Source organism: Chiloscyllium punctatum, chromosome 39 (genome assembly GCF_047496795.1).
Source record: "Chiloscyllium punctatum isolate Juve2018m chromosome 39, sChiPun1.3, whole genome shotgun sequence".
NCBI lineage: Eukaryota > Metazoa > Chordata > Chondrichthyes > Orectolobiformes > Hemiscylliidae > Chiloscyllium > Chiloscyllium punctatum.
In genome coordinates this window covers 68,797,159-68,823,222 of record NC_092777.1, presented here as the reverse complement: position 1 = coordinate 68,823,222, position 26,064 = coordinate 68,797,159, and the positions used below count along the sequence as shown (strand labels likewise).

At 54.0% G+C, this 26,064-nt stretch overlaps 1 protein-coding gene across 1 annotated transcript in view; it reads left to right on the top strand.

The window, feature by feature from the left end:
• LOC140464198 (SHC-transforming protein 1-like) overlaps positions 1 to 23,488 on the top strand; it is a 132,741-nt gene extending 109,253 nt beyond the window's left edge. The window contains exons 4-7 of the mRNA XM_072559049.1: positions 10,251 to 10,321; positions 13,945 to 14,008; positions 18,048 to 18,167; positions 23,414 to 23,488. Coding sequence (XP_072415150.1) covers positions 10,251 to 10,321; positions 13,945 to 14,008; positions 18,048 to 18,167; positions 23,414 to 23,488 — 330 coding nt within the window. The remainder of the gene's footprint in view (positions 1 to 10,250; positions 10,322 to 13,944; positions 14,009 to 18,047; positions 18,168 to 23,413) is intronic.
• Positions 23,489 to 26,064: the final 2,576 nt, after the last annotated feature.

Here is a 26,064-nt window from a genome sequence, read left to right as displayed (position 1 = left end):
TTCTGAGGGAGCGGGCGCTGTCGAAGGGTCAGTGCTGAGGGAGCGGGCTTTGTCGGAGGGTCAGTGCTGAGGGAGTGGGTGCTGTCGGAGGGTCAGTGCTGAGGGAGTGGGTGCTGTCGGAGGGTCAGTGCTGAGGGAGCGGGCGCTGTCGGACGGTCAGTGCTGAGGGAGCGGGCGCTGTGGGAGGGTCAGTGCTGAGGGAGCGGGCGCTGTGGGAGGGTCAGTGCTGAGGGAGCGGGCGCTGTCGGAGGGTCAGTGCTGAGGGAGCGGGCGCTGTGGGAGGGTCAGTGCTGAGGGAGCGGGCGCTGTCGGAGGGTCAGTGCTGAGGGAGCGGGCGCTGTCGGAGGGTCAGTGCTGAGGGAGCGGGCGCTGTCGGAGGGTCAGTGCTGAGGGAGCGGGCGCTGTCGGAGGGTCAGTGCTGAGGGAGCGGGCGCTGTCGGAGGGTCAGTGCTTAGGGAGCGGGCGCTGTCGGAGGGTCAGTGCTGAGGGAGCGGGCGCTGTCGGAGGGTCAGTGCTGAGGGAGCGGGCGCTGTCGGAGGGTCAGTGCTGAGGGAGCGGGCGCTGTCGGAGGGTCAGTGCTGAGGGAGCGGGCGCTGTCGGAGGGTCAGTGCTGAGGGAGCGGGCGCTGTCGGAGGGTCAGTGCTGAGGGAGCGGGCGCTGTCGGAGGGTCAGTGCTGAGGGAGCGGGCGCTGTCGGAGGGTCAGTGCTGAGGGAGCGGGCGCTGTCGGAGGGTCAGTGCTGAGGGAGCGGGCGCTGTCGGAGGGTCAGGGCTGAGGGAGTGCTGGCGGAGGACGAGCGGTGATCCTGAAGCCCCTATCCAAAGGATCCCATGACCACTGTTTGAACAAGTCTGAGTGAGGGTGGGGAAGTTCTTCTCAGTCCGGTGGGATCAACACATATTTCCCAACCATCGAGGGGAATCTTGTTTATCAGATGAGCGTCACCACAGTGTTACTTTGGTGAGAACGTTTTGTGTGTCAACTAGCTGCTACAGTTCTTCAATAACACCAACACACAAGATGAATTTCAGTTTCAATATTGTTAGCATGTGGTTTATAGTCTTAACGCGTGCTGGTGTTACTGATCCCACAGTGAATACACTGTGCAATTTGAGAACAAACCCCAGTGTTATACAGGGACAGACCTGCCCCCACCAGTACTGTACCCCAGTGTTATACAGAGACAGACCCGTCCCCACCAGTACTGTACCCCAGTGTTATACAGGGACAGACCCGTCCCCACCAGTACTGTACCCCAGTGTTATACAGGGACAGACCCGTCCCCACCAGTACTGTACCCCAGTGTGAAACAGGGACAGACCCGTCCCCACCAGTACTGTACCCCAGTGTTATACAGTGACAGACCCGTCCCCACCAGTACTGTACCCCAGTGTTATACAGGGACAGACCCGTCCCCACCAGTACTGTACCCCAGTGTTATACAGGGACAGACCCGTCCCCACCGGTACTGTACCCCAGTGTTATACAGTGACAGACCTGTCCCCACCGGTACTGTACCCCAGTGTTATACAGGGACAGACCCGTCCCCACCAGTACTGTACCCCAGTGTTATACAGGGACAGACCCGTCCCCACCCAGTACTGTACCCCAGTGTTATACAGGGACAGACCCGTCCCCACCAGTACTGTACCCCAGTGTTATACAGTGACAGACCCGTCCCCACCAGTACTGTACCCCAGTGTTATACAGTGACAGATCCGTCCCCACCAGTACTGTACCCCAGTGTTATACAGGGACAGACCCGTCCCCACCAGTACTGTACTCCAGTGTTATACAGGGACAGACCCGTCCCCACCCAGTACTGTACCCCAGTGTTATACAGGGACAGACCCGTCCCCACCAGTACTGTACCCCAGTGTTATTCAGGGACAGACCCGTCCCCACCAGTACTGTACCCCAGTGTTATTCAGGGACAGACCCGTCCCCACCCAGTACTGTACCCCAGTGTTATACAGGGACAGACCCATCCCCACCCAGTACTGTACCCCAGTGTTATACAGGGACAGACCCGTCCCCACCCAGTACTGTACCCCAGTGTTATACAGGGACAGACCCGTCCCCACCCAGTACTGTACCCCAGTGTTATATAGGGACAGACCCGTCCCCACCAGTACTGTACCCCAGTGTTATACAGGGACAGACCTGTCCCCACCAGTACTGTACCCCAGTGTTATACAGGGACAGACCCGTCCCCACCAGTACTGTACCCCAGTGTTATACAGGGACAGACCCGTCCCCACCAGTACTGTACCCCAGTGTTATACAGAGACAGACCCGTCCCCACCGGTACTGTACCCCAGTGTTATACAGTGACAGACCTTGCCACCTGTGTTTTCAATTTAAACTCATTTAATTGCTGCTTATTCACATTTATTCTCCCCCCCAGTTTTGCTCACGGTGTGAATGCACCTCTGTTTTTTTTCTCTCTTTGCTGTTGTTGCTCTTTTCCACCCTGCCACGGTCCCGATTGGGGTGGCTGAGGGCTGGACAATTTCTGCCTGCTTCCTTGGGGGGCAGCTGCTGGTGTGAAGGCAGCGTTACCCGGCCACCTCTTCGCGGTTTGACCTTCCCAGACCGTGGAGTAGGAAGCAGTGGTGGACCAAATGTCAGCGAGCGTCTGTCCCACGCCCTCCCTCCCATCCGACTTGTTCCCTCACTTGCTGCTGGAGCTGCTTGTGGTTTTCACAGCTCTGTAGCAGGGGTGATCAGAGCACGTCATTGCCCTGGGGACTGTCCCTGGGCAATTGCCACGCACAATTATCAAGGCTTCTCTCATGCCAGGCTCCCCAGAACGTGAACAGATGAGACACAAATTGCTTTGGCCATTCTGCTTTGGAAGTTCAGTTTCTGGAACAGGGTTGGGACAGGCCACAGGCCTCCCACAGGTTTCTCTGACTCCCAACAGGGAGTGTGTGTCGGAGAGGTAGAGGTTTTCTGATTTCGCCTTTGGGTAAAGCTTGTCCCCTCCCCAGCCATCTCGCTCTCTCTCTCTCTCTCTCTCTCTCTGCTCCCTCAGCACTGACCCTCCCACAGCACCTACTCCCTCAGCACTGACCCTCCCACAACGCCCGCTCCCTCAGCACTGACCCTCCCTCAGCACTGACCCTCCCACAGTGCCCGCTCCCTCAGCACTGACCCTCCCTCAGCACTGACCCTCCCACAGTGCCCGCTCCCTCAGCACTGACCCTCCGACACACCCACTCCCTCAGCACTGACCCTCCCACAGTGCCCGCTCCCTCAGCACTGACCCTCCGACAGTGCCCGCTCCCTCAGCACTGACCCTCCGACACACCCACTCCCTCAGCACTGACCCTCCCACAGCGCCCACTCCCTCAGCACTGACCCTCCCACAGCGCCCACTCCCTCAGCACTGACCCTCCAACGCACCCACTATATATATCTGTATATATATCTCTCTCGATCTCTCTTACTTTCTCTCTCTCCATCTCCATCACTCCCCGTTTCTCTCTCCACCTGTCTCCATCTCTCTCGATCTCCCTGCATCTCTCTCTGTGTGCATCTCTCTCTCTGTGTTTCTCTCTCTCTCTATGCTTCCCTCTATCTTTCAATCTCTCTCTGTCTCTCCATCTCTCTCTGTCTCTCCATCTCTCTCTGTCTCTCCATCTCTCTCTCTGTCCCTCTCCATCTCTCTCTCTCTCTCTAAATTTTTCCTCCCACCCCCAGCCTTCACGAGGTGCCCCTCGTTTCAAACTGCGATGGCACTGTGGAATTCCCATTTCCCCAAAATATAACCCCTCCGAATTCCTGATTCATGACCTCCTCCTCTTCTTCAGCGCTAAACTTCCGACAGTACCCGTTACCTTGGCGCTGACCCTCCGACAGCACCCGTTCCCTCAGCACTGACCCTCCCACAGCACCCACTCCCTCAGCACTGACCCTCTGACAACGCCCACTCCCTCAGCCCTGACCCTCCGACAGTGCCCACTCCCTCAGCACTGACCCTCCGACAGCACCCGTTCCCTCATCACTGACCCTCCAACAGCGCCCCCTCCCTCAGCACTGACCCTCCAACAGTGCCCGCTCCCTCATCACTGACCCTCCGACAGCGCCCCCTCCCTCAGCACGGACCCTCCGACAGTGCCCGCTCCCTCAGACTGACCCTCCAACAACGCCCCCTCCCTCAGCACTGACCATCCGACAGTACCCACCCCCTCAGCACTGATCCTACGACGGCGCCTACTCCCTCAGCACTGACCCTCCAAGAGCACCCGCTCCCTCAGCACTGACCCTCCGACAGTGCCCGCTCCCTCATCACTGACCCTCCAACAGCGCCCCCTCCCTCAGCACTGACCCTCCGACAGTGCCCACTCCCTCAGCACTGACCCTCCGACAGTGCCCGCTCCCTCATCACTGACCCTCCGACAGCGCCCCCTCCCTCAGCACTGACCCTCCGACAGTGCCCGCTCCCTCAGACTGACCCTCCGACAACGCCCCCTCCCTCAGCACTGACCATCTGACAGCGCCCGTTCCCTCAGCACTGATCCTCCAACAGCACCCACTCCCTCAGCACTGACCCTCCTACAGCACCCGCTCCCTCAACACTGACCCTCTGACAGCGCCCCCTCCCTCAGCACTGACCCTCTGACAGCGCCCCCTCCCTCAGCACGGACCCTCCGACAGTGCCCGCTCCCTCAGACTGACCCTCCAACAACGCCCCCTCCCTCAGCACTGACCATCCGACAGTACCCACCCCCTCAGCACTGATCCTACGACGGCGCCTGCTCCCTCAGCACTGACCCTCCAAGAGCGCCCGCTCCCTCAGCACTGACCCTCCGACAGCGCCCCCTCCCTCAGCACTGACCCTCCGACAGTGCCCGCTCCCTCAGACTGACCCTCCGACAACGCCCCCTCCCTCAGCACTGACCATCTGACAGCGCCCGTTCCCTCAGCACTGACCCTCCAACAGCACCCACTCCCTCAGCACTGACCCTCCTACAGCACCCGCTCCCTCAACACTGACCCTCTGACAGCGCCCGCTCTCTCAGCACTGACCCTCCGACAATGGCAGCCCTGACCATTGAACATTAAATATTTGCGGTGTTGTGGAGATGTGGGGGACAGTAAGGTAACGATACTAATTGGAGAGCTCTGTCCCGGCTGTGATAACCTTTAATGGGTCGGGGGTCTGATTCCCTGGCTTGTCGGTGGGGAACACAAAAGCAGACGTCCTGTTGGTCCCCCTGCCAGTGCGATGCACGTCCTGTACTCCACATCATACCTCGGACTCTGACACAGTCACACAGCACAACACTGGCATTTATTGGGAATAACTATGAGCTTCGGAAACATACACCCACGCTGACATGGGCAGTGTGGGGAATCCGAGGGTGGAGGGGAAGTCTTCGCAAAATCTTGCCCTCGTCAGAACATCTGCGGTCCAATCGCAGGCGCCCGTAAGGGGGCAAATTCTGCGCTGACCCTCCAGGCAGCGATGTCAAAAGAGATGCCGGCTCCTGTTTGTTGCCCACCCCTCCCCATCCCAGGCTTCACCGTGAGGCACTCCTGAGGTGGGGAATGGCGCTAGAGGAATGCAGCTCTTAGTTCTGTACTCTCCTACTCCCCCTCTCAATATCTCCCTGAACCCTCACCATCCCCACACGCACACGCACACACACAAACACACGCACACACACCACACGCACACACACCACATACACACAGATCCACGCACACACACAAACACGCACACACACAAACACGCACACACACAAACACGCACACACACAGATCCACGCACACACAAATACACACACAAACACACACAGATCCACACACACACACCACACGTGCACACAAATACACACACACACTCTCTCTCACACACACCTCACACGCATGCACTCACTCTCATGTGCACACGCACACAATCATACACTCTCTGTCACACGCACACAAACTCTGACACACAGTCCCTCAAGCGTGCGCGTGCACACACTCTCTGTCTATCTCACGCGCACACTCTCACTTGTGCACACACACACGCACATTCTCTGTCTCACACGTACACACACATGCTTATACATTCTCTCACACACGCTCACACACTCACTCACACACCCAGTCCCTCACTTGCACACAAACATTTTCTTTTGCGCACACACACACACAGCAGCTGTACAGGACATTGGTTAGGCCACTGTTGGAATACTGTGTTCAGTTCCATAGCTCCTTGAAAGTAAAGTCGCAGGTAGATAGGATAGTGAAGGCAGCGTTTGGTATGCTTTCCTTTATTGGTCAGAGTATTGAGTACTGGAGTTGGGAGGTCATGTTGAGGCTGTACAGGACATTGGTTAGGCCACTGTTGGAATACTGTGTTCAGTTCTGGTCTCCTTGCTATTGGAAGGATGTTGTGAAATTTGAAAGGGTTCAGAAAAGATTTCAAGGATGTTGGAGGGTTTGAGCTACAGGGAGAGGCTGAACAGGCTGGGGCCGTTTTCCCCAGAGTGTTGGAGGCTGAGGGGTGACCTTATAGAGGTTTACAAAATCATGAGGGGCATAGATAGGGTAAATAGACAAGGTCTTTTCCCTGGGGTGGGGGAGTCCAGAACTAGAGGGGCATAGGTTTAGGGTGAGAGGGGAAAGATATAAAAGAGACCTAAGGGGCAACTTTTTCACACAGAGGGTGGTGCGTGTGTGGAATGAGCTGCCAGAGGAAGTGGTGGAGGCTGGTACAATGACAGCTTTTAATAGGTTGATGGGGACATGAATAGGAAGGGATATGTTGGCGAATAGGATTGGATTTGGTTGGGATATCTACTCAACACAGAGAGTTGGACTGAAGGGTCTGCTTCCGTGCTGGACAACTCAATGACTCCTTGTTTTCAGAGGGCACGGATTCCACAGTGACAGCTTCGTTAAGTCGAAGCATTGAGCGTTTTCTGACCATTGGGGCTGGGAAAAGCACAGACCGGCCGTTTATTAGATTACTTACAGTGTGGAAACAGGCCCTTCGGCCCAACAAGTCCACACCGACCCGCCAAAGTGCAACCCACCGATACCCCGACATATGCCCCTTACCTAACACTACGGGACAATTTAGCATGGCCAACTCACCTGACCTGCACATCTTTGGACTGTGGGAGGAAACCGGAGCACCCAGAGGAAACCCACACAGACACGGGGAGAAGGTGCAAACTCCACACAGACAGTCGCCTGAGGCGGGAATTGAACCCGTTTATCTGGGCTCGTTGTGTTTGTTTCTCAATGGAAATGAACCGTTGGTGAGAACATGCTGCAGAGTGAAGCCACACAACCCCATTAGCGGCATTGGACTTGCCCCAATCTCTCGACAATAATCTCGATCCCGACCTCCCCCCGAGAGAACGAGGGCAGGTTCACTCCTAAAACTGGTCCAATTTCTTGCTACAGTGCGATGTGATGTCTCGGGGCGGCACGGTGGCTCAGCGGTTAGTGCTGCTGCCTCACGGTGCCAGGGACCCAGGTTCAGTTCCCGCCTCGGGCAACTGTCTGTGTGGAGTTTGAACGTTCTCCCCCCCCAGTGTCTGTGTGGGTTTTCTCCCGGTGCTCCGGTTTCCTCCCACAGTCCAAAGATGTGCAGGTTAGGGTGGGTTGGCCACGCTAAATTGTCCCATAGTGCCCCAGGGATGTGCAGGTTAGGGTGGATTGGCCATGCTAAATTGTCCCATAGTGCCGAGGGATGTGCAGGTTAGGGTGGATTGGCCATGCTAAATTGTCCCGTAGTGCCCAGGGATGTACAGGTTAGGGTGGATTGGCCATGCTAAATTGTCCCGTAGTGCCCAGGGATGTACAGGTTAGGGTGGATTGGCCATGCTAAATTGTCCCGTAGTGCCCAGGGATGTACAGGTTAGGGTGGATTGGCCATGCTAAATTGTCCCGTAGTGCCCAGGGAAGTGCAGGTTAGGGTGGATTGGCCATGCTAAATTGTCCCGTAGTGCCCAGGGATGTACAGGTTAGGGTGGATTGGCCATGCTAAATTGTCCCGTAGTGCCCAGGGATGTGCAGGTTAGGGTGGATTGGCCATGCTAAATTGTCCCGTAGTGCCCAGGGATGTGCAGGTTAGGGTGGATTGGCCATGCTAAATTGTCCCATAGTGCCCAGGGATGTGCAAGTTAGGGTGGATTGGCCATACTAAATTGTCCCGTAGTGCCCAGGGATGTGCAGGTTAGGGTGGATTGGCCATGCTAAATTGTCCCATAGTGCCCAGGGATGTGCAGGTTAGGGTGGATTGGCCATGCTAAATTGCCTGTAGTGTTAGGTGGATTAGTCAGGGGTAAATATGGGAACGTGGGTTTCTCTTCAGAGGGTTGGTGTGGACCTGTTGGGCCGAAGGGCCTGTTTCCACACTGTAAATAATCTGATCTGATCGAACCTCTCTCTCTCTGCCCTCGCTCTGTTGACCTTCACTTCAGCTCCCTGATGGGAGGCTCAGCGGGCTATCAAGACACACAGACGGATGGTAGGCGTGGGGAGAAACCCTGGCCCACTCCCTGAACCCGTCAATCGCCCTTCCAGTGATCAGCCCCACCAACATCTCTTCCCCTCCCCAACCCACCATCGCACAAGAGAGGCTGAGACCGATAGCAACGCCACCTGAACCATTGTGGTTTTTTTTGAAGTTCGTGAGTCCTGGGTGAGACAGAAAGAGAGAGAGGGAAAAAAAAAGACAGGAAGAGAACGAAAGACACAGAGAGAGAGAGAGAGAAAGAAATAGAGAGCGAGAGACACGGAGGAAGAGACAATAAATAAAGAGGAAGAGCTGGGAAAGGAAGAGAGAGGGGCTAACCTAAGATAAAATTGGAAATCACGCAGCCCAGCCAGTGCTCGCTCCCCCAGACAGTTACCTCTGTCCTAATTGATTAACCCAATAGTGTTAACACTGAAGGGTCTGCCGATCTGAGGTGAGCTAAAAACAATGACTGCAGATGCTGGAAAGCAAATACTTCCTGATGAAGGGCTTTTGCCCGAAACGTCGATTTCGCTGCTCGTTGGATGCTGCCTGAACTGCTGTGCTCTTCCAGCACCACTAATCCAGTATTTGAGGTGAGGACCTGTTGAGGATGGGCAAGTGGCTACAGAACTGAAGGTGCTGAGGCCAGAGAACAGCGACATCCAGTCACTGGGTCATGGTGGATCTCTCGAGTCCCACGCCACCAACGCGTCCAGGTTTCCTGAACCGAACTACTCCCACTTGCCTACATTTGGCCCAAATCCCTGTGAATCTTTCCTATCCATGTACCTGACCCTCCGACATTGCGGTGTCCCCTCGGCATTGGCACAAGGAATGTTAGCCTGGATGACGGAGTGTGGTCTTTACTACAGGATATCAGAGAGAGAGAGAGAGAGAGAGCCCAATTCCTGACAGACTAGTGAGGCATCTGTCTGTCTCTCTCTCTCTCTGACTTTCTCTTTCTTTTCTCTCTCTCACTCTCTGTGTCTCCCTCTCTGTCTCTCTCTGTCTCTCTCTGTGACTCTCTCTCTCTGTCTCCCTCTTTGTGTCTCCCTCTCTTTCTGTCTCACTCTCTCTCTGTCTTTCTTTCTCTGTGTCTCCCTCTCTGTCTCTGTCTCCCTCTGTCTCTCTCTCTCTGTTTCCCTCTCTCTCTTTCTGTCTCCCTCTCTCTGTCTCCCTCTCCCTCCCTCTCTCTCTCAGTCTCTCCCTCTCTCTCTGTCTCCCTCTCTCTCTGTCTCCCTCTTCCTCTCTCAGTCTCTCCCTCTCTGTCTGTCTCCCTCCCCCTCCCTCTGTCTCCCTCTCTCTCTGTCTCCCTCTTCCTCTCTCAGTCTCTCCCTCTCTGTCTGTCTCTCTCTCTCTCTCAGTCTCTCTCTCAGTCTCTCTCTCTGTCTCCCTCTCTGTGTCCTCTTCTCTCTGTCTCCCTCTCTCTCTGTCTCCTTCTCTCTCGATCTGTCTCTTTCTTAGTCTGTCTCCCTCTCTCATTGTTTCTTTCTTCCTCTCTCATTTTCTCTCTCTCTCTGATGTCTTTCTGCCCGTCTCTTTCTCTCTCTCTCTATTTCCCTCCCTCTCTCTGTCTCTCTCTATCTCTCTCCTTCCATCTTTCTCTCTGTGTGTGTCTCTCTCTCTCTCTCTCTCTCTCTACTCCCTTCCACATGCTGCCTCACTTCTCTGACGAGATGAACGTGTGATTTTGAATATTGTTTCTTGCTTGTGTCCTGTGAAAGCTGCCCCCCCCACTCCCCTAGACTGGTTACTCAACGCTTCCTTCTTTTCCTTTCCAGTACATGGGATGTGTGGAGGTTCTGCAGTCAATGCGAGCACTGGACTTCAACACCAGAACGCAGGTCACCAGGTGAGAGTGTGGTTTCCTGGCGAAATATTTCTCCCAAGATTAGAGTGGTGCTGGAAAGGCACAACAGGTCAGGCAGCATCTGAGAAACAGGACAAACGCCATTTTGGGCAAAAGCCCTTCCCCTGGGGGGTACAAAGTTGAAAATCACCCAGCACCAGGTTCCAGTCCAACAGGTTTAATTGGAAGCACTAGCTTTCAGAGCGCTGCTCCTTCATCAGTTGGTATTGGAGGGCTCAATCCTAACACACAGATTTAATAGCAAAAATTGACAGTGTGATGTCTCTGAAATTATACATTGAAACATTGATTGTCTGTTCAGCCTTTCATGTGTTAGAATGACCATGATAGTTTCACTTCTGTCATGTATAATGTATAGTTTCAGTTACATCACATTGTAAACATTTGCTATAAATTCTGTGCATTCGGATTGAGCCCTCCACTACCACCTGATGAAGGAGTGGCCAATCCACCCTAACCTGTACATCCCTGGGGCACTATGGGACAATTTAGCATGGCTAATCCACCCTAACCTGCACATCCCTGGGCACTAGGGGACAATTTAGCATGGCCAATCCACCCTAACCTGCACATCCCTGGGCACTACGGGACAATTTAGCATGGCCAATCCACCCTAACCTGCACATCCCTGGGCACTATGGGACAATTTATCATGGCCAATCCACCCTAACCTGCACATCCCTGGGGCACTATGGGACAATTTATCATGGCCAATCCACCCTAACCTGCACATCCCTGGGGCACTATGGGACAATTTAGCATGGCCAATCCACCCTAACCTGCACATCCCTGGGCACTACGGGACAATTTAGCATGGCCAATCCACCCTAACCTGCACATCCCTGGGCACTATGGGACAATTTAGCATGGCCAATCCACCCTAACCTGCACATCCCTGGGCACTACGGGACAATTTAGCATGGCCAATCCACCCTAACCTGCACATCCCTGGGCACTATGGGACAATTTAGCATGGCCAATCCACCCTAACCTGTACATCCCTGGGCACTATGGGACAATTTAGCATGGCCAATCCACCCTAACCTGCACATCCCTGGGGCACTATGGGACAATTTAGCATGGCTAATCCACCCTAACCTGTACATCCCTGGGCACTATGGGACAATTTAGCATGGCCAATCCACCCTAACCTGCACATCCCTGGGGCACTACGGGACAATTTAGCATGGCTAATCCACCCTAACCTGTACATCCCTGGGCACTATGGGACAATTTAGCATGGCCAATCCACCCTAACCTGCACATCCCTGGGCACTATGGGACAATTTAGCATGGCCAATCCACCCTAACCTGCACATCCCTGGGGCACTATGGGACAATTTAGCATGGCCAATCCACCCTAACCTGCACATCTCTGGGGCACTATGGGACAATTTAGCATGGCCAACCCACCCTAACCTGCACATCCCTGGGGCACTATGGGACAATTTAGCATGGCCAATCCACCCTGACCTGCACATCCCTGGGCACTATGGGACAATTTAGCATGGCCAATCCACCCTGACCTGCACATCCCTGGGGCACTATGGGACAATTTAGCATGGCCAATCCACCCTGACCTGCACATCCCTGGGGCACTACGGGACAATTTAGCATGGCCAATCCACCCTACCCTGCACATCCCTGGGCACTATGGGACAATTTAGCATGGCCAATCCACCCTCACCTGCACATACCGGCACTATGGGACAATTTAGCATGGCCAATCCACCCTAACCTGCACATCCCTGGGCACTATGGGACAATTTAGCATGGCCAATCCACCCTAACCTGCACATCCCTGGGGCACTATGGGACAATTTATCATGGCCAATCCACCCTAACCTGCACATACCGGCACTATGGGACAATTTAGCATGGCCAATCCACCCTAACCTGCACATCCCTGGGCACTACGGGACAATTTAGCATGGCCAATCCACCCTCACCTGCACATACCGGCACTATGGGACAATTTAGCATGGCCAATCCATCCTAACCTGCACATCCCTGGGGCACTATGGGACAATTTGGCATGGCCAATCCACCCTAACCTGCACATCCCAGGGGCACTATGGGACAATTTAGCATGGCCAATCCACCCTAACCTGCACATCCCTGGGCACTATGGGACAATTTAGCATGGCCAATCCACCCTAACCTGCACATCCCTGGGCACTACGGGACAATTTAGCATGGCCAATCCACCCTACCCTGCACATCCCTGGGCACTATGGGACAATTTAGCATGGCCAATCCACCCTCACCTGCACATACCGGCACTATGGGACAATTTAGCATGGCCAATCCACCCTAACCTGCACATCCTTGGGCACTATGGGACAATTTAGCATGGCCAATCCACCCTAACCTGCACATCCCTGGGGCACTATGGGACAATTTAGCATGGCCAATCCACCCGAACCTGCACATCCTTGGGCACTATGGGACAATTTAGCATGGCCAATCCACCCTAACCTGCACATCCCTGGGGCACTATGGGACAATTTAGCATGGCCAATCCACCCTCACCTGCACATACCGGCACTATGGGACAATTTAGCATGGCCAATCCACCCTAACCTGCACATCCCTGGGGCACTATGGGACAATTTAGCATGGCCAATCCACCCTAACCTGCACATCCCTGGGGCACTATGGGACAATTTAGCATGGCCAATCCACCCAAACCTGCACATCCCTGGGCACTATGGGACAATTTAGCATGGCCAATCCACCCTAACCTGCACATCCCTGGGCACTATGGGACAATTTAGCATGGCCAATCCACCCTAACCTGCACATCCCTGGGGCACTATGGGACAATTTAGCATGGCCAATCCACCCTAACCTACACATCTTTGGACTGTGGGATGAAACCGGAGCACCCGGAGGAAACCCACGCAGACACGGGGAGGAGAATGTGCAAACTCCACACAGACACACGCCCCGAGGCTAGAATCGAACCCGCGTCCCTGGCGCCATGAGGCAGCGGCGCTAACCACGGAGCCGCCATTCCACCTCCTTCCAATAGTATATCATCTGCAAAGAGAGGGATCCTCTTAATTTTCGCATCCTCAGGATCCTGTAGGTTTCAGTAAGGTCACTTCTGAACCTCCTGAACACTTAATTCCAAGGATCAAAGACATGCTGAGAGAGGAAATTCCTCACCCCCCACCCCCCCCCCCCCCCCACGTCCCCCCCGCCATCTTCACCCTTGTTCTCCCCCCTCTTCAACCTCCCCCCTCTCCCTGTTCCTCCTCCCCCTTCCTCGTCCCACCCTTCCTCTTCTCCCTCCCTCCTCTCCCCCCCCCCCCCCAACTCCTGCCTTCCTCCCTCCTCCTGCCACTTCCCCCTTGAGCCTCCTTCTGCCTTTCCCCTCACTCTTCTCCCTCCTCCACCCTCTCCATCTTCCACCCCAGAGGGAGAGGGCTTTGCACAGACCCTGTCCTGAAATGAAGGGGCAGGCCTTTAGGTTGGTCCCCACGTATGTCCCTCTGCGCCCGTACCCTCTGACGGTGCCACGTTACCTCGCGCTGACTGCTTTCTGTAAATAAAAGGGAGGCTGCCGGCCGCTAATCAAGGCAATTGTTCCCCTCTTCCAGGGAAGCGATCAGCGTGGTGTGCGAAGCTGTCCCGGGGGCGAAAGGCGTGTTTAGGCGGAGGAAGGTGAGTCAGACTTTGTTTTTAAGAATCCCGACAGTATGGAAACAGGACCTTTGGCCCACGCTGACCCTCCGACAAGTAACCCACCCAGACCCATTCCCCCTTCCCTATTATCCAATTGTTACCCCTGAGTAATCCACCCTAACCTGCACATCCCTGGGCATTATGGGACAATTTAGCATGGCCAATCCACCCTAACCTGCACATCCCTGGGCACTATGGGACAATTTAGCATGGCCAATCCACCCTAACCTGCACATCCCTGGGCATTATGGGACAATTTAGCATGGCCAATCCACCCTAACCTGCACATCCCTGGGGCACTATGGGACAATTTAGCATGGCCAATCCACCCTAACCTGCACATCCCTGGGCACTATGGGACAATTTAGCATGGCCAATCCACCCTAACCTGCACATCCCTGGGCACTATGGGACAATTTAGCATGGCCAATCCACCCTAACCTGCACATCCCTGGGCACTACAGGACAATTTAGCATGGCCAATCCACCCTAACCTGCACATCCCTGGGCACTGTGGGACAATTTAGCATGGCCAATCCACCCTAACCTGCACATCCCTGGGCACTACAGGACAATTTAGCATGGCCAATCCACCCTAACCTGCACATCCCTGGGCACTGTGGGACAATTTAGCATGGCCAATCCACCCTAACCTGCACATCCCTGGGCACTATGGGACAATTTAGCATGGCCAATCCACCCTAACCTGCACATCCCTGGGCACTGTGGGACAATTTAGCATGGCCAATCCACCCTAACCTGCACATCCCTGGGCACTACGGGACAATTTAGCATGGCCAATCCACCCTAACCTGCACATCCCTGGGCACTGTGGGACAATTTAGCATGGCCAATCCACCCTAACCTGCACATCCCTGGGCACTATGGGACAATTTAGCACGGCCAATCCACCCTAACCTGCACATCCCTGGGCACTACGGGACAATTTAGCATGGCCAATCCACCCTAACCTGCACATCCCTGGGCACTACGGGACAATTTAGCATGGCCAATCCACCCTAACCCGCACATCCCTGGGCACTGTGGGACAATTTAGCATGGCCAATCCACCCTAACCTGCACATCCCTGGGCACTATGGGACAATTTAGCATGGCCAATCCACCCTAACCTGCACATCCCTGGGCACTACAGGACAATTGAGCATGGCCAATCCACCGTAACCTGCACATCCCTGGGCACTATGGGACAATTTAGCATGGCCAATCCACCCTAACCTGCACATCCTTGGACTGTGGAAACCGGAGCACCCGGAGGACTCCCATGCAGTCAACTGGGGGAGAATGTGCAAACTCCACACAGACAGTCACCCTGAGGGGGGAATTGAACTGGGGTCCCTCTCGCCGTGAGGCAGTGGTGCTAGCCACTGAGCCATCGTGCCACCCTTGAGACATTACACATTAGGGTTGGTATCAGAGTGAGAGGGGAGAGATATCAAAGGGACCTGAAGGGCAACTTTTTCACCCAGAGGGTGGTGCGTGTGTGGAGTGAGCTGCCAGAGGAAGTGGTGGAGGCTGGTACAATTGCGATATTTAAAAGGCATCTGGATGGGGACATGAGTATGAAGAGTTTGGAGGGATATGGGCCAAGTGCTGGCAGGTGGGACGAGATTAGGTTGGGAAACGTAGTCGGCATGGAGGAGTTGGGCCGAAGGGCCTGTTTCCATGCTGTATCTCCGTAACGAGAGGCTGGGTCGGGTGGGAGTCTGTGGAGCATCAATCCGGTGCGATTCCCACAAACTCCACATTGATCAGGTTCAATCAGCGGCTTCTGTGAACCACCCTAACCTTCCTTTTTGTCGGGAGTGGTTCGGTTCGAATGTTTCCAGGGCGGGCCTCCTCCCTGCGTCCCCCTCCGGCCTGATCTTGCGGCCTACGATAACGGAACGCGTTCGCCCGGGTGGGAGCGGCCGGTAAAAGCTTCTGAAGGTATCCCGAGGCACCTCGTCAGGGTTTGATTGCTTTCCAGTTTCTGAATATTTTATCACGGTGATGTTTAATGGACCAGTGGGAAAGCCAGGACATTGATCGAGCGGGACAGACCGCAAAACAGCAGCGCCACTCTCCCAAGAGGGGCTGTCTGAAAGTAGACAGTGTGAGTCACGGCAGTCAGTTACCGGAGTTCTGGGAATGTAACCCCAGTCAGGCTTTGTGACGAGGATCCCACAGTCGGGCTCCTCATACTCTGCACCCCACCCTCAATCCTGTCCCTCTGCCATTGACGTGCAGGTCGGGGTGAATTGGCCATCTTAAATTGCCCACAGTGTGAGGCGCATTCGTCAGACGTAAATCTAGGGGAGGGGGAAATGGGTCTGGATGGGTTACTGTTTGGAGGGTCGGTATCGACTTGTCGGGCCGAAGGACCTGTTTCCGTACTGTAGGGAATCCAATCAATCTAATCATTGGCCTGCAGCCCTGAGCTTGGGAATTCTCTCCCTAAACCTCTCCATCTCCCTTCCTTCCCACCCTTTCTCTTCTCCCTGTCTCATTCTCTTCCTCTACCTCTCTCACTCTCTTTCTTTTTCTCTCTCCCTTTTCCTCTTTCTCCCCTTCTCTCCCTCGTCCTCTCATTTTTCTTTCTTTCTGTCATTTGCTGTCTTCCTTTCCCCTCTCTCCTTCTCTCCTTTTTTATCTCCCTTTCCTTCTACCTGTCTCTCACTTTTTCTTTCTCACTTTCTCTCTTTCTGTCTCTTTCTCTCTCCACCTCTTTCTTACTATCGCTCTTTCCTGCTGTCTATCTCTCTCTCTCTCTTTCTAACTTTCTGTCCTCTCTCCTCTCCTTTCTCCTCTGTCTCTTTCTCTCTCTTTCTGTCTCTCATTGTCTTTCGCTCCTCTCTTACATTTTCTTTCGCTCCTCTCTCTGTCTCTTTTTTTCTTTTTATCTCTCTCTCTCTCTCTTTCTCTCTCTCTTTAAAAATGTCTTGGAACATTTTGTTGCTTTACATGCACAATATAAATGAAGAGTTGTTGTGAATTCACAACATTTACCACTCTAGCAGTCACCTCACTCACACTGTTGGAGGGTCAGCACAGGGAGTAGGCGCTGTCAGAGAGTCAGCGCTGAGGGAGCGGGCGCTGTCGGAGGGTCAGCGCTGAGGGAGCGGGCGCTGTCGGAGGGTCAGCGCTGAGGGAGCGGGCGCTGTCGGAGGGTCAGCGCTGAGGGAGCGGGCGCTGTCGGAGGGTCAGTGCTGAGGGAGCGGGCGCTGTCGGAGGGTCAGTGTTGAGGAACGGACGCTGTCGGATGGTCAGCACTGAGGGAGTGGGCACTGTCGGAGGGTCAGAGCTGAGGGAGTGGGCACTGTCGGAGGGTCAGCGCTGAGGGAGTGGGCACTGTCAGAGGGTCAGTGCTGAGGGAGTGGGCGCTGTCGGAGGGTCAGAGCTGAGGGAGCAGGCGCTGTTGGAGGGTCAGCGCTGAGGGAGTGGGCACTGTCGGAGGGTCAGAGCTGAGGGAGTGGGTGCTGTCGGAGGGTCAGTGCTGAGGGAGTGGGCACTGTGGGAGGGTCAGTGCTGAGGGAGTGGGCACTGTCGAAGGGTCAGAGCTGAGGGAGTGGGCACTATCGGAGGGTCAGTGCTGAGGGAGCGGCTGCTGTCAGAGGGTCAGTGCTGAGGGAGCGGCTGCTGTCAGAGGGTCAGCGCTGAGGGAGCGGGTGCTGTTGGAGGGTCAGCGCTGAGGGAGTGGGCGCTGTCGGAGGGTCAGTGCTGAGGGAGTGGGCGCTGTCGGAGGGTCAGAGCTGAGGGAGTGGGCACTATCGGAGGGTCAGAGCTGAGGGAGCGGGTGCTGTCAGAGGGTCAGCGCTGAGGGAGCGGGTGCTGTCAGAGGGTCAGCGCTGAGGGAGCAGGTGCTGTCGGAGGGTCTCCATTGAGGCTGACACATATCTCGGAGGTGAGACAGGATAAGGTGCCCTCTATCAGGATTCGCAATGAGATTTATCGGGCCGAGCGCCATCTATTCCAAACTGACTCGCCTGCCTGTATTTTCCTCCCCCCTCCGACCCCATAGCCATGCAGCCGATCGCTCCACACCATCCTGGGGAAGAGCAACCTGCAGTTCGCGGGAATGGCCATTACCCTCACCATCTCCACCAGCAGCCTCAACCTCATGGCATCAGACTGCAAACAGGTAGGTGTCTCCCCTCCCTGAGCTGGATGGAGAGGGGATACAGACTCGGCAAGAATCACAGGGCCATTGGCGATGCTATCCCCAGGCCTGATGAAAATACAGGAGGCCATTGAGCCCCTACTTGTCGCCATCTTGGCTGGCCATCACCACTCTCCGCCTTCCCCTTTGCCAAACTGCCTGAGCCCGTCAATCTTTACCTTGAATCGATGCGGCCTGCTGGGATTAGAGCTCTGTCTCTCTCTGTCTCTGCCTCTCTCTCTCTCTCTCTCTCTCTCTCTCTCTCTGGAGCATAGTTTTCTCCTGGACTCTCACAGCGCAGAATCTCACCCTTCCGTCCAACCGCTCCCATCTGACCATAATCCCCAAACTAAACTCGTCCCGAAGACTTGGAGGAGCCGGTGTTGGACTGGGGTGGACAAAGTTAAAAAATCACATGACACCACAGAGTCATGGAGATGTACAGCATGGAAACAGACTCTTCGGTCCAACCCGTTATAGAGACATACAGCACAGAAACAGACCCTTCGATCCAACCCATCCATGCAGACCAGATACCCCAACCCAATCTAGTCCCACCTACCAGCACCCGGCCCATATCCCTCCAAACCCTTCCTATCTATGTCCCCATCCAGATGCCTCTTAAATGTTGCCATTGTACCAGCCTCCACCACTTCCTCTGGCAGCTCATTCCACACATGTACCACCCTCTGTGTGAAAAAGTTGCCCCTTCGGTCTCTTTTATATCTTTCCCCTCTCACCCTATGCCCCTCTAGTTCTGGACTCCCCAACCCCAGGGAAAAGACTTTGCCTATTTACCCTATCCATGCCCCTCAATTGTGTAAACCTCTATAAGGTCACCCCTCAGCCTCTGATGCTCCAGGGAAAACAGCCCCGGCCTGCTTTCAGGCTCTCAAATCCTCCAATCCTGGCAACATCCTTGTCCATCGGGTTATAGTCCGACAGGTTTATTCGGAAGCACTAGCTTTCGGAGCGCTGCCCCTTCCTAATGTGGTCAGTCCAACTGGCACTTTATCAGTGCCCGCCTTGGAACTGGAACCAGTCTGACTCAAGGTCGGGATACAGACAGACTCTAACCTCACACCTTTGATGTGTTGTCTGAGCTAAGACATCAATAATTTTTTCTTCAATAAAACCTTGGTACAGTGACTTGAAAGAAATTCTGGGATTCACCTGTTAATCAGTCGAAACCTGTGCCCCCATTCTGAGACTCAGCAGCCATCTTGGATTGTTCAATACTTCACACCCATTGGTTAACACTGTGAATTTTTACTGTAACGTCTGTGCCCTGAGATCCTGCCCCACTAGCTACCTGACGAAGAAGCAGCGCTCCGAAAACTAGTGCTTCCAAATAAACCTGTTGGTCTATAACTGTCGATAACCATAATTCAGTCCGTGTACGATGTGGAGGTGCCAGTGTTAGACTGGGGTGGATGATGTTAGAAATCGATTTCTAACTTGGTCCACCCCAGTCCAACACTGGCACCTCCACATCGTACACGGACAGACACCTTGTTCAATCTTTTATCTACCCAGGCCAATTCCAGAGCCTCACACAGGGCTCCCTCAGCACTGACCCCTCCCACAGCGCCTGCTCCCTCAGCACTGACCCTCCGACAGCGCCCGCTCCCTCATCACTGACCCTCCGACAGCACCCGCTCCCTCAGCACTGACCCTCCGACAGCGCCTGCTCCCTCAGCACTGACCCTCCGACAGCACCCGCTCCCTCAGCACTGACCCTCCGACAGCGCCCGCTCCCTCAGCACTGACCCTCCGACAGCGCCCGCTCCCTCAGCACTGACCCTCCGCCAGCGCCCGCTCCCTCAGCACTGACCCTCCAACAGCGCCCGCTCCCTCAGCGCTGACCCTCCGACAGCGCCCACACCCTCAGCACTGACCCTCCCACAGCGCCCGCTCCCTCAGCGCTGACCCTCCGACAGTGCCCACACCCTCAGCACTGACCCTCCGAAAACACCCACACCCTCAGCACTGACTGACAGCGCCCGCTCCCTCAGCGCTGACCCTCCGACAGCGCCCACACCCTTAGCACTGACCCACAAACAGCACCCACTCCCTCAGCACTGACCCTTCGCCAACACCCACACCCTCAGCACTGACCCTCCAACAGCGCCCGCTCCCTCAGCACTGACCCTCCCACAGCACCCACACCCTCAGCACTGACCCTCCGACAGCGCCCACACCCTTAGCACTGACCCACAAACAGCACCCACTCCCTCAGCACTGACCCTCCGACAGCACCCACTCCCTCAGCGCTGATCCTCTGACAGCGCCCGCTCCCTCAGCGCTGACCTCCCACAGCGCCCGCTCCCTCAGCCCTGACCCTCCGACAGCGCCCACTCCCTCAGCACTGACCCTCCCACAGTGCCCACTCCCTCAGCACTGACCCTCCGACAGCACCCGCTCCCTCAGCGCTGACCTCCCACCTTCAGTGCATTATCTGGTCCGACATGGCGCGTATTGTTAAAATTCACGTGAGAATGTAACTTTAAGAAAGTTCTGGGATTTACATATGCACGAACTGAAACCAGTCTGGTCTTTCTCAATGATTGAGAGATTCCAGGTCTTGTTCAAGATATAATTTCAGTTCTTCCTTTTTGCTGTCAATTCTGCATCTTACTCCACAACCACCTGATGAAGGAGTGGCCCTGCAAAAGCTGGTGCTTCCAAATAAACCTGTCGGACTATAACCCGCTGTCATGTGATTTTTAACTTCATCCTCAAGATAACTCAGCTTTGTGTACAATAGGTGTGAAGTCTGTCAGTGTCCCAGTGCTGTGTCAGACGGACGGACCTTCTGTACAGTTTTACATGCAGGTTTTCAGCAAAATGAAGTGCAATTCTGCAAACACAAATTCACCCCCTAATCCTGTCTGTAGGAGCGACCAGTTGGGTATGCTAGTCCCACAGCTGCCCTGCTCCAGACCCATATCCCTCCAAACCTTTCCTGTTCGTGTACAGACCCCTGTCTCTATTAAACATTGTAACTGTCCTCACTTCCACCACTTCCTCAGCAACTTCATTCCACACACGGACCACTCTCCGCAAGGGGAAACAAAATTGTCTTTTTTTTTAAAAAAGATCTTTCCCCTCTCACCTTAAAAAAAAAAATGCCCTCTCGTCTTGCAATCTCCCCACCCCAGGGAAAAAGACACCTGCAATTCACCCGATCCGCGACCCCTTCGTTATTTCCCAAGTTGTCTCGAAGGTCGCCTTCTCAACCTCTTATGCACCAGGGAAAAATTCAGCCGATCCAGCCCCTCTCCACAACTCAAAGCCTCCATTCTGGACGATGTCTTAGCAAATCTCTCCGGTTCCCATCCCAGACTTTGTTCCAGGGAAGTCATAGCCTCGGACAGATCCTTCAGCCCAACTTGTCCGTGCAAAATATCCTGAATTGATGAGATTAGATTCCCTCCAGTGTGGAAACAGGCCCTTCGGCCCAACAAGTCCACACCGACCCGCCGAAGAGTAACCCACCCAGACCCATTCCCTATATTTACCCTGACTGTTACACCTAACACTATGGGACAATTTAGCACGGCTAATTCACCCTAGCCTGCACATCTCTGGAGCATTGCAGGAAACCGCAGACACGGGGGGTGGGGGGGCAGGGGGAAATGTGCAAACTCCACACAGACAGTCGCCCGAGGCTGGAATCAAACCTGGGTCCCTGGCGCTGTATTAACCACTGAGCCACTGTGCCACCCAACCTAGTCCCATTTGCCAGCACTTGGCCCATATTCCCTCCAAACCCTTCCTATTCATGTCCCCATCCAGATTCCTTTTAAACGCTGTCATTGTACCAGCCTCCACCACTTCCTCTGGCAGCTCATTCCATACACACACCACCCTCTGTGTGAAAAAGTTACCCCTCAGGTCCCTTTTAAATCTTTCACCTTCAACCTACAGACTCCCCCACACCAAGGTAAAAGACTATTCACCCTATCCATGCCCCCTCATGATTTTATAAACCTCTATAAGGTCACCCCTCAGCCTCCGACGCTCCGGGGAAAACAGCCCCAGCCTATTCAGCCTCTCCCTGTAGCTCAAACCCTCCAACATTCTTTTCTGAACCCTTTCAACTTTCACAACATCCTTCCTATAGCAGGGAGACCAGAATTGCACGCAATATTCCAACAGTGGCCTAACCAATGTCCTGTACAGCCGCAACATGACCTCCCATCTCCTGTACTCAATACTCTGACCAATAAAGGAAACATTACCAAACACCTTCTTCACTATCCTATCGACCTGCGACTCCACTTTCAAGAAGCTATGAACCTGCACTCCAAGGTCTCTTTGTTCAGCAACACTCCCCAGGACCTGCCCATTAACTATATAATCCTGCCCTGATTTGTGTTTGCAATTTCATTTATAAATTAAATGAATCAGGAACTGATTGATTTCGGTATTCCAACCAGCAAGCATATTTTTGACATTTAGTCAAGGTTTTTCACCATGTACCCATCAGGACAATTCATAAGGAACACCAGAGTAAAAGGGGGGAGGGGAACATTTAAACAACGCTCGGGAGTTAACTGTCACTCATCATCAGCTGGTGCACTCTCCAGGGCAACGCCATTTAACCCTTAAGGGAAAACAATGTTTCTACTTTATCGGAGAAGAGTACTGACTGGTGGAGGCGTTGCAATGGAGAACCGCAGCCATTGATCAGGAGAGGCACCCTCTCAGGATAAAGGGGGTGGCCATTTTGGACTGAGGCGACAATGGGGAAAGTCTTCACTGGGATGGGTTTTGGCTTCCCTTTTCGGAAGAACCAGATGGTGGGGCTTGGTGGAGGTGGGGGGGGGATGGTGTGGAGAGCTTAATCCCCTCGATTGTCAAAAACCAAAGAGATTGGGGGAATGGTGTGGGGAAAATGAGGTGGAGCAAGTGGGTGGGGAGCCAAATGGCCTGCTCCTGCTCCCATTTCCCATGATGCTGCGGGGCCAGTGTGCCAACCCCATCGCAAATGAGGCCTACACCCTCCCCCTACCGCCACTCCCTTTCGGCCTGCAGGATTTAGAACACTACCAACCCCTTGTGGTTGGAGGAGTAGGGTGAGGGAGGGGCAGCACTGAGCTGACCCAAACGGTCAGGCCCCGGTGATTAACAGCAATTCCCGTTCTCAAAGCGGTTCCTGATGCGGTGCGCGAAAACCCACCGTTTGCCAAGTCACTTTTGCCTGTTTCTTTTTGTCTTCACAGATCATCGCCAATCACCACATGCAGTCGATATCCTTCGCCTCCCCCCCCCCCCCCCCCCCGGTGGCGATCCGGTAAGGGCCTTCTGCTGAATTTGCGTAGCGCCCTGACACCACAGGCCGCAATCTCTCCCTTCCTTCATTGGTCAGAGCGTTGAGTACAGGAGTGGGGAGGTCATGTTAGACAATAGACAATAGCTGCAGGAGTAGGCCATTCAGCCCTTCGAGCCTGCACCACCATTCAATATGATCACAGCTGATCATCCTTAATCAGGATCCTGTTCCTGCCTTATCTCCGTAACCCTTGATTCCACTATCCTTGAGAGCTCTATCCAACTCTTTCTTAAATGAATCCAGAGACTGGGCCTCCACTGCCCTCTGGGGCAGAGCATTCCACACAGCCACCACTCTCTGGGTGAAGAAGTTTCTCCTCATCTCTGTCCTAAATGGTCTGCCCCATATTTTTAAGCTGTGTCCTCTGGTTCGGGACTCACCCATCAGCGGAAACATGTTTCCTGCCTCCAGAGTGTCCAATCCTTTAATAATCTTATATGTTTGAATCAGATCCCCTCTCAGTCTTCTAAACTCAAGGGTATACAAGCCCAGTCGGTCCAATCTTTCAACATAAGATAGTCCCGCCATTCCAGGAAATAACCTCGTGAACCTAAGCTGCACTCCCTCAATAGCCAGAATGTCTTTCCTCAAATTTGGAGACCAGAACTGCACACAATATTCCAGGTGTGGTCTCACCAGGGCCCTGTACAGCTGCAGAAGCACCTCTTTGCTTCTATACTCAATCCCTCTTGTTATGAAGGCCAGCATGCTATTAGCCTTCTTCACTACCTGCTGTACCTGCATGCTTACCTTCATTGACTGGTGTACAAGAACACCCAGATCTCTCTGTACTGCCCCTTTACCTAAATTGATTCCATTGAGGTAGTAATCTGCCTTCCTGTTCTTGCCACCAAAGTGGATAACCATACATTTATCCACATCAAACTGCATCTGCCATGCATCTGCCCACTCACCGAACCCGTCCAGGTCACCCTGTAATCTCCTAACATCCTCCTCACATTTCACCCTGCCACCCAGCTTAGTACCATCAGCAAATTTGCTAATGTTTTTACTAATACCATCATCTATATCGTTAATGTATATTGTAAAAAGCTGCAGTCCCAGCACTGATCCCTGCGGTACCCCACTGGTCACTGCCTGCCATTCCAAAATGGAGCCGTTTTATCACTACACTTTGTTTCCTGTCAGCCAACCAACTTTCAATCCAAGTTAGTACTTTTCCCCCAATACCATGCGCCCTAATTTTGCTCACTAACCCCCTATGTGGGACTTTATCAAAAGCTTTCTGTTGCAGCTGTACAGGACATTGGTTAGACCACTTCTGGAATACTGTGTTCATTTCTAGTCAAAAAGGGGGTTGTGAAACGTGAAAAGGTTCAGAAAAGATTGACAAGGATGTTGGAGGGTTTGAGCTACAGGGAGAGGCTGAACAGGCTGGGGCTGTTTTCCCTGGAGCGTCGGAGGCTGAGGGGGTGACCTTATAGAGGTTTATAAAATCACGAGGGGGGCATGGATAGGGTAAATAGGCAAAGTCTTTGCCCTGGGGTGGGGGGAGGTCCAGAACTAGAGGGGCATAGGTTTAAGGAGAGAGGGGAAAGAGAGCTGAGGGGCAACTTTTTCACACAGAGGGTGGTGCGTGTGTGGAATGAGCTGCCAGAGGAAGCGGTGGAGGCTGGTACAATGACAGCATTTAAAAGGCATCTGGATGGGGCCATGAAGAGGAAGGGTTTGGAGGGATATGGGCCAAGTGCTGGCAAATGGGACTAGATTGGGGTTGGGATATCTGGGTCGGCATGGACGGGTCTGTTTCCCTGCTGTACATCTCTATGACTCTTCTGCTCACTGCTAAATGAGCCAACCCCCCAACAGTGGGGGGGGGGCTGAAGGGTGACCTTACAGAGATTTATAAAATTGTGAGGGGGCATGGAGAGGGTGAATCACCAAAGATATTTGTGCATGAATCACAGAAGGTCAGTCTGCAGGTACAACAGGTCATTAGGAAGGCAAATGGAATTGCTAAGGGGGTGGAGTTGAAGAGCAGGAAGGTTATGTTGCAGCTGTATAGGATGCCGGTGAGGCCACACTTGGGGTACAGTTTTGGTCACCTTACTTGAGAAACGATGTGCTGGGCCCTGGAGGGGTGCAGAGGAAGTTCAAGAGGTTGATTGAGGGCTGTTGGTTTATGAGGAGAGATTGAGCAGACTGGGATTATACTCATTGGAATTCAGGCATTTGAATGGGGGGGGGGGGGGGCGGAATCTTATAAGAAACAGATGAAATTATGAAGGGAATAGATCAGATAGAAGGAGAGAGGATGTTTCCACTCGAGGGTGGAACTCGGACGAGGGCCTCAAAATTAGGGGAGCAGATTTCCGACTGAGCTGAGGAGGAATTTCTTTACCGAGAGGGTTGGGAAGCTGTGGGATTTCCCTGCCCAGGGAGGTAATGGAGGCCTCATCAGTAAATGCTTTCATACAGTGAAGGACGGAAGGGTTACAGTGAGAGAGCAGGGAGGTGGAGGCTGGTAAACAGAACAGCAATCGTGATCTCGCTGAATGTAGGCAGGCAGAAGGCCGGGAG